At 35.8% G+C, this 9,212-nt stretch overlaps 1 protein-coding gene across 1 annotated transcript; it reads left to right on the top strand.

Moving 5' to 3' along the window:
* The first annotated feature begins 1,441 nt into the window (after positions 1 to 1,441).
* LOC145667538 (zinc finger MYM-type protein 1-like) lies at positions 1,442 to 2,866 on the top strand. Its single transcript, XM_081735012.1, has one exon. The coding sequence runs from the start codon at positions 1,442 to 1,444 to the stop codon at positions 2,864 to 2,866; it is 1,425 nt and encodes a 474-aa protein (XP_081591138.1).
* Positions 2,867 to 9,212: the final 6,346 nt, after the last annotated feature.

Raw genomic sequence — 9,212 nt, 5'->3', positions numbered from 1 at the left:
AACTTTTCCAAAACGAAACGCTTTGGAACGGGAAATTCTCCACCATCCCTCCCCCTGCAATATTGGTTGACACGGTTCTCGCCTGAAGGGGAATAGTCCGCTCCTCCAAGTCGCATAGAGGAAAAAAAAAAAAACTTGTGCCTTGCCTAAATGCGAGATTGCCAAGTGGTCATAACTATTGGTTGGTTCTGTCAACCAAGTAAGATAAAGGCAGCTATGAAGATAGTAAAGGCGACCCCGTGAAGAGTGAAGATAGATTCAGGGTGTCAATATTTAATACACTTGTATCTGTAGAAATTTGGCAGCATAGACAGAATATTTTCCTTTTTGGAGAGCAAAAAAAGAGCGTTAATTGGAGGAGGGGATGAGATTTTAAAGCGGACTGCAAGCCCTCAACTAACCAATGTCCTCGCAGAAACAATGTAGAACATACGGAACGAAACCCTTGTCCTTTTTTACTTCCCCCTTCCGCCTACTAGCACCCACGCCTTTGGCTGCTTAAATAAGGGCTAACACCCCTCTTACTAAAAGGTCTTTGAGGGGGAGTATTTCGATGGTTTCTTTTAACGCAAAATAAATCACACTGGAAAAAATCTTTTATTTAGAGTCGGACGGGAGTATGTTCACGAAGCTGCTAGTGAGATCGAATTGTCGAATCTGTTCGTAGTGTTGTGTGTTTGTGTATGTGTGTGTGCGTGCGTGTACCGGTCTTTGTTGTTCATTGGAACATGATTGCTGTGATTGCATAATTATGTCTGTCCCTGATATACGTGAAGTAACAATGAATTCTGTAACGTCTCTGTTAAATGAGCCGTTTTCAAAAAGAAGTTTAGAAGCAAAGCTACTTGTGAAAAACATCGGAAGGCCGACTCCGACTCTCAATATAACACAAGTAATAAGAAGTGCGAAACGAACATTTACAAGGAAGTTTAATCCAAATTTGTACGAACAGCATAAGTGGTTATGTGGATGTGAAATTAAAAATGCTTTGTTTTGTTTTCCGTGTTTGTTGTTCGGGGCAGGGGAAGATGCGTGGAGTAAAAAAGGTGTTGTGGATATCCAGCATCTGCACGACAAAATAAAAAAACATGAAAATTCGTCAGCCCATATAAAACACGTTCTTAATCTAACTGTGTTGGGAAATGTGAATATTGCTGCTCAACTGGATGCTGGTTATAGGCTGTCCATTCAGAACCACAATCAAAAAGTGACGCAAAACAGGTACGTGCTCAATATAATTATCAATTGCATTCGGTTTTGTGGCGCCTTCGAACTGGCTTTAAGAGGGCATAATGAAACAGACTCTTCTTCAAATCCAGGCGTATTTCGTGGATTAATTAATTTTAGTGCTGAACTTGACAGCGCTCTCAAAAGTCATTTAGAAAGCGCAACAGTTTTTAAGGGTACCTCAAAAATTATACAAAATGAGCTTCTCCACTGCATGCTTGAAGTATGCCATGAAGAAATCGCTCAGGAAATAAGAGAGGCGGAATTTTTATCTGTCATAGCAGATGAAACAAGTGACGTAGCTAACGTATTTCAAATGGTGATTGTCTACAGGTACATTGTCAATGGCAAACCAGTGGAACGATTTTGGAACTTCGTCACTCCCTCTAAACACGACGCTCGAACTTTGGCTTCTTGTATTATTGAAGAAGTTGGTCTCCACGTGGTAAATAATAAAGAGAAGTTGATATCACAAACATACGACGGTGCTGCAGTAATGAGTGGTTCTTCTGGTGGTGTACAGGCTATTGTGAAAAAAGATTATCCAAGTGCTGCTTACGTTCACTGTCATGCTCATCAACTCAATTTGATTATGTTAAATGCAGCGTCGACTAATAGAAACGTCAAGATTTTCTTTGCAAATCTACAGGGTATTTGTACTTTCTTTTCAAATTCTCCACAGCGGACATCTATATTGGACGACATAGTAAGAAAGCGGTTGCCACGATCTGTTCCAACGAGATGGAATTTTAATTTGCGGAGTGTGAACACTGTTTATGAATATAGAGAAGAGCTGATTAGGTGCTTCGAAACAATCCAAAATACAGACTTGAATAATAGTACCATCGACCAAGCATCCCGTCATATTGAAACTTTACAAAGGGAAAGTTTCAACTTTTGGCTGTCATTTTTTCATTCTATAATGCCTCACGTCGACATCTTATACAATCAATTGCAGAAACGAGACATTGATGCTGTTTACGTCAGAGAGATTCTCCAGTCTTTTGAGCGAAAGATATTGGAAGTCCGAGAGAATATTGGTGACGTTGAATATGAACCACCTGAGAAAAGGAGAAAATACATTTCCGCGTGGAAAAGAGAAGCGAAAGAGGTGTGTGATGTTATTGTTTGCCAGGCCAAAAACAGATTTAGCTTCAGTGGACACCTTACTGCAGCCTCTCTGGTTACCCCCAACAACTTTTTGAAGTACAACACACATTTCCCTGACGAACAGTTGCAAGCGACATGTGACGCGCATCCTTGCTTAGATCTGAAAAAACTTCGAACGGAACTTGGTGTAATTTACGGTATGCAAGAGTTCAGAGCAATGTCTGGTGCTCTCTGTTTATTAGATTTCATTTGCGAAAATAATTTGTCATCAACGTTTAGTGAATGTGAAAAACTTCTAAAAATTATCGTTACAATTCCAATGACAACATCAGAAGCAGAACGTTGCTTTAGCACATTGAAACGTGTGAAAACATTTCTGAGAAATTCGATGTCTCAGGAACGGTTATCTGCTCTTGCAATGCTATCAATTGAAAGAGACTTTATTATGGGAATCAAGGACTTTAATAACAAAGTTATTGAAAAGTTTGCCAGAAGCAAAGAAAGAAGAACGGATTTTCTCTACAAGTAGGGTAAATATTTTTATTTTCTTTACACTAAATTTTCTATTTATTAATTGAGAAATACTTAGTACTTTTCTCATTACTAAATCTTTGGGTCATGAATCGCCACTAACCTATAGCCTGTGCTCTATTACTATTATTTATAATAATATTAATAATAATGAAAAATACGAGGTCATGAGTGGTCCAAAAGTAGGTATACAGTACCGTACTGATCAGCTTATTGCATTTAATATCATTTCTTATTGTTATCCATCAGATAGACTTAGTTTCTTTATTTATTCTTAATGTATTTTACTTATATCTTAAGCTCAGAAGAGCCGGAGCAAATAAACCCATAAACTAGAATGTTATACTTGATCAATGCAGGGGTATATACCTACTTTTGGGCCACCCTGTATTGTGTACTACCTAAAATTCAAAGCACGAGCCGCCACTGCCAGATGCATCTATAAATGTGCGAATAGCACGTAGTGCCATATACATGAGAACTCTTCAGGCCGTAGAAAAAGAGTAGGCCGATGAACAACGAAAATAATGTTTATTTGGCTGCACTGCAATTGAACGAGATTCCATCATACAAACATATTACATATATCTCAAGTATTTTTCTGCGATTTCCTTTTGTTATAACTCATAACATATTTACTAAATAATTGTTCAGTAATTCGTCAAATTATTAAATAACTTCTGTACCCTTCTATACCTTTAGTTTTAGAGCAAGTACTTACATAATATATTGTTGAGAATTTAATTTCCTTTAAAATGAGCTGTGGAAAAAGAAAATAGGTCCATAAACAACAGAGATAATGCTTGTTTCTTGAATCGAGATGTCCTCCATTTTGATGATGTCATCATGTCTACACACCATGCACCAGTGAGTGACACCATCCAAATCATTCACCAGGAGATTTCTCTAAATAAAAAAAATGTCACCCACTCATGTTATCTTCACGAAAGTTGCTACGGGATGACATGTTAAGAAGAAATATTTCGATCAAACCAACGAATGGCATACAAATATAACCATCACGAATACGTTACAATAGAGCCCCCAATCTGACTGGTGCAGCAAATCCTTTATGTATGAACTACGTATGACAAAATCAGAAAAATACCCGAAGATATTCAACTCTTGTTTAGCAGTATGAGTAGGAAGTCAGTGTTGTGTGTTCATCGCATATTCGTTATATTCACGTAAATAATATCGAGAGAACCGTGACTAACGTGCATTAGGAACAATATACAGTATGGCGCTAAATTCGTTGTATATACATATAACAATATAGTGTGGAGTTCTTGTGTACTATTCATTTTTGGTGGGAAATTTTCTTCTTTCCCTTTCTCTTTTTTCCACATCAAAGGATTACACCGAAAAGTTTACAGAAATAAAAATAAACCCTTCATTGCTTCACTGTTCTCAATGATTTTGCATTGTAAATATTGGTTTCCAAAATATTAATACAGCATGTTAAACTTGCAGTTAAACAGAATTTTCCAAGAATTGTGCTGTATATTTTAAATTATGCTTTATGTTTTATTTTCTAAAATTATGCTTTATTATACTTTTAAAATTAGTTTATTCTGGACCCTTAGACAAGCACAACCATGTTCAAGGTGCCAACCATATGTGTAAATTGCTGTAGTGCTTTTTATGATATTTATGCTTTTGGGTTGCCCTAATAATTATATTATTTCACGAGACACTAATATACATTGTAGATTGTCTTGATTAGTGTTTTATCCAGTCTCCTCGATTTTGGGTGTAATCAAAATGTCGAGAGCAGATACGTCTAACAGTTGGCCGGTGACCTGCGCACTCAAACATAAGTTTTGTACATATTTTCTATTTATTAAGTCATTTTGTATAGACGTTTTTTGTTTGTGAATTGTGAAAATGAAAAAAGTAATGTACACAACCGGAAACTGGCTTTTGCACCCCAGTAAAGCTAAGATAGTTTTGAAATAAATAACGCTTATATTGATATTGTCTGTCATGAATAATATAAACGTTAAAGAATAAGGATATTTTCAAAGTTGTTTCATACGCAAAAGGAGTAAATTTTAAATTCATATTAACAACTTTCAACAACATTCATATTAATGACTTAGAGTATATTTACAACTACAGTATATAACTTTAGTTTTTGGTATATAACTTTTAAAAATCATTGACTAGTATATAAAATGGATTTTGTAAAGAACATTACTTTTATTATTTTTCTTTATGGCCCGCAAAATGATGTCCAACTGCTCAAGTTGCCACACGAGTTCAAAACAACGTTGGGCATCCCTGACATTTTTATTACATTTTTTAGATTTTTTCAGTAAAACGTCCAATACACACGAAACGCTGCTTCTGCAGATTTTTCTTGCTCGTTCATAGAGCGATTATTAACCTGCTAACTGGAGAGTTTCCGTCCGAGTGAGAAAGTTGCATCTGAATGGGGAATATTTGTTTAAAATACATATTATGAAATGAAATGAAAATTTTGAGTTTCACATTCCGTGCCCAATACGATACGTATTAATTCATCACGCCCAATACGAATCTCATTATGACGAACGTAGTCGTCTGACTGCAAATTCAAGAGAAATTCTCATGACGAGTTAAATTGTCATTAGCAGTTAAGAGGTTAAAAGTGTTTATATATATATATATATATATATATATATATATATATATATATATATATATATATATATATATATATATATATATATATATACAGACTGTCCCATAATTCGTGTGTAAACTTTAATTTCATAGTACTCAGAACTGGTAAAAGCTACAACTGTGAAATTTGCAGGCATTTTAGAGGAAGGTCAGAAGATTTGTTTGATAGCAAAACGAGATCCCGGGTATTATTGTTTGCGGAGTTACAGGGTCAAAGGTCAAAATGCGATTTTTTCCTTATGGGATTTCAATGTTAAATAGTTGTCTCACATGCCATTTTTTTGAATATCCATCTCCGGTAGCAGAAATTGGTATATCGGCATAAATTCTGATCCGAAACAACGTGATAACGAGAAATTTGGGCAATCGTGACCCGGTGACCTCTAGCAGGTCATCTATGACCCTTGAAGAAAAAGTTCCCTTTTCAACAGCTTATTGTACACAACTAATTCAGTTGAAGATAATGTTAAAAACACATATGCACAAAGGATCTACTGAACATCCTTTTTAGCAAAACGAAGAGGTCAGCAATATCATCAGAGGTCAAAGGTCACGTAGTTAAAATGTCATATTTGATGTGTTAACAAATAAGAAACTGTGACATTGGAAATAATGCTTTGAAATGCCATAGAACACATACATAAAGATCCTTCCAACGAGTGTGTATGGGCATAGGGAAAAGGTCATTAAAAGAGGTCAAAGGTCACGCAGTTAAAATTTCATGTTTGATGTGTTAGCAACTATGAAACTGTGACGTTTGAAAAATGATTTGAGCTACCATGGAACACATGCATAAAGGTCCTTCGAATTGGTGTATATGGGCATAGGAAAAAGTCAACAATGTCATAAAAGGTCAAAGGTCACGTAGTTAAGATATCACGTTTGATGTGTTAGAAAATGTGGAACGGCGAGGTTTGAAAAGTGATTTGACGTGCCATAGAATACATACATAAAGGTCCTTCCAATGGATGTGTATGGGCACAGGAAAAAGATCAAGAACGTCCTTAAAGGTCAAAGGTCACGCAGTTAAAATTTCATGTTTGATGTATCAGCAAGTATGAAACTGTGATGTTGGAAATAAGGATGTGAGCTGCCATAGAAAATATGCATAAAGGTTTTTCCACTTGGTGTGTATGGGCATAGCAAAAAGCTCGACAATGTCATAAAAGGTCAAAGGTCACTGAGTTAAAATGTCATGTTTGATGTGTTCACAAGTATGAAACTGTGACGTTAGAAAGAATAATTGGAGCTTGCATAAAACACATGGATAAAGGTCCTTCCACGGGAGTGCATGGGCTTACAAAAAGGTTTACAATGTCATAAAAGGTCAAAGGTCACACAGTTAAAACATGATAGTTTGTGTTAGCAAATATGAAAGTGTGACGTTTAAAAAGTGATTTGACCTGCCACAGAATACATGCAAAAAGGCGGGCATGGAATACATGCATAATTAATGGTCAACAGTGTCATAAAAGGTCAAAGGTCACGAAATAGGAAGTTTATAGTTCGTATATTGGCAAGTATGAGACGGCAATGTTTGAGAACTAATTTAGTTGGTATGGTATATAAAATTAAGAATATGTATTTGGGCTCTCGGAAATCTTTTCTTTTAAATAACAAGAATACTTAATTTTAGGAAGTCATTATAGAATGCGCATTATTGTGTGAAGGACACTCTAGAGCATAGTGGGTTCAGGATTTTCTTTCGTCTAGATTCTAAAAAAAACATATTATTTGGGTAACATTTTCCAATGAAAATATCACATGTAAATGCAAATCACTCAGGAGTTCTCCAAAAAAAAATAATAATAAAATAATAATAAAATAAAATAAAATAAAATAAAATAAAATAAAATAAAAATAAAAATAAAAAATCCTGAGAACATACTGTACTACAGATTGTTAGTTATTTCTTTGTATTTATATAAAAAAGGATAATGCACTGAAAATAAACTGTTTCCAAGCAATGCATTGTGTTGTGAAGTTTGAGGGAAGAACAAAGATGTCCCGTATTCTCATGAAAAATAAATATGGCAGCCTTAATATTTCCTTGATGCTTAGCCAGGAAATTGAGAAAATAAAAATAATTCCACTGGAAATAAATTGCTTCCCCATATGTAGGAAGAGACGCACTCTTATCGATTATTTATACCCTTTCGTGACTCAAGCATAAACACGACCTGTTTATGTTTTGAACTCACGTCAATAATCAGTCTGTTTCGTTCACAAGAGTGGTTTGGTGTTGCTAGAATGATAACCTGGTAGGACAGAGACAGTGAGGCAGTGAAGTGTGGAGTTGAGCTTAAAATTAAACGAGTTTGTGAATCTTGAGTGTTTGGGAATATTTTGTCTTGTGAGTGTGTAAGAAAATAAAAGCTGTTGTATTTCTTATTTTCCCTATACTCATAGACCTACGTGTTTGGAAGTGTGTGTGTGTGTATGTGTAATTGTGTAAATCACAGTGGATATTAGGTTACAAAAACGCGGAGAAAGGCGTTTGCACGGCGGGGTGTGAAAATAAGCAATACCCAAATTCTTCATCTTTGCAAACAGTTTCGGAATAACTGTTTTAGCAAGGAACATATTTCTCAGCGACAACGAAAGGCAGGGCCACCTGTAAGGATCTCTACCGAGGATACTAAACGCAAAGTGGTTCGTTCTGTGCTTAGTTCACCAAGAAAATCAATCCGTCGCCGGAGTGTTGCATCCAACGTTAAAAGAAGTTCGCTGAGTAGGATATTGCGTGTGCTTGAGGTTAAGGCGTACAGTATGAAGATTGTAAATAAGTTACATGATGATTATTTCGGTGCCAGAATTTTATTTTGTAACTGGTTGATAGACAAATTAAATGAAAATCCCATATTTTTATTTCAACTTATAATGTCAGATGAAGCTTTTTTTTTATGGAACAGTGTCTTCGTCACATGAACGGTTCTTGGGACCCAGTCCACCGGCGGAAAGAATTGAACGCTGTGCAGATCAAAGGGGTATTATGGTGTGGATGGGACGAACAGCAACTGGTGTAATAGGGCGTTTTTCTTCGAAGGAAACGTTAATCAACTTACATACCAAAATATGTTGCGAGAATTTCTTTTCCATGAACTTGATCCCTTAAATCTTGAACCACACAATGATATGTCGTTTCAACAGGATGGTGCTCCAGCACATCGTACTAGGGCAACATTGCAAATTTCAAGAGGAAGGTTTGGAAACCGTTTAATAAGTATAGTTTCTGATGTTGAGTGGCCAGCTGGAAGTCCTAATCTAACCCCATGCGACTTCTTTCTATGGGGCTTTCTTAAGCAACAAGTTTATAAAACTCCTTCAGTAACACTTGAAGAACTTCGACGATCGATACAGTGTGCCGTTGAACAGATAACTCCAGACAATCTTGAAAAAATCTTCACAAAGACACTTATATATAAGAAGAATCATCAGACATTACAACCGATATTTTAATTCATAGTTGAAGATAAAATAGTTGTTTTCTTCATGGCTACATAATCAGACTAAAGTTTAGAGAATCCAGAAATTAGGAAAGTGTAGAACGGGGAATATACAGGGTGAACCAGAAAGATGTACACAACCTCTGGGAGGTGATTAGTGACATCAAACGAATACAAAAAATTCTCTTGTATATTGTCGAATCGTTTCAATTGGAATGGAACAGAAAGATG

The sequence above is a fragment of the Thermobia domestica genome, chromosome 13 (genome assembly GCF_964235325.1).
Source record: "Thermobia domestica chromosome 13, izTheDome1.hap1.1, whole genome shotgun sequence".
NCBI lineage: Eukaryota > Metazoa > Arthropoda > Insecta > Zygentoma > Lepismatidae > Thermobia > Thermobia domestica.
This window is presented reverse-complemented; position numbering and strand designations above follow the sequence as displayed.

Coding starts and splice junctions, on each gene's coding strand:
- LOC145667538 (XM_081735012.1), top strand. CDS start 1,442: ATGCTTGAAGTATGCCATGAAGAAATCGCTCAGGAAATAAGAGAGGCG.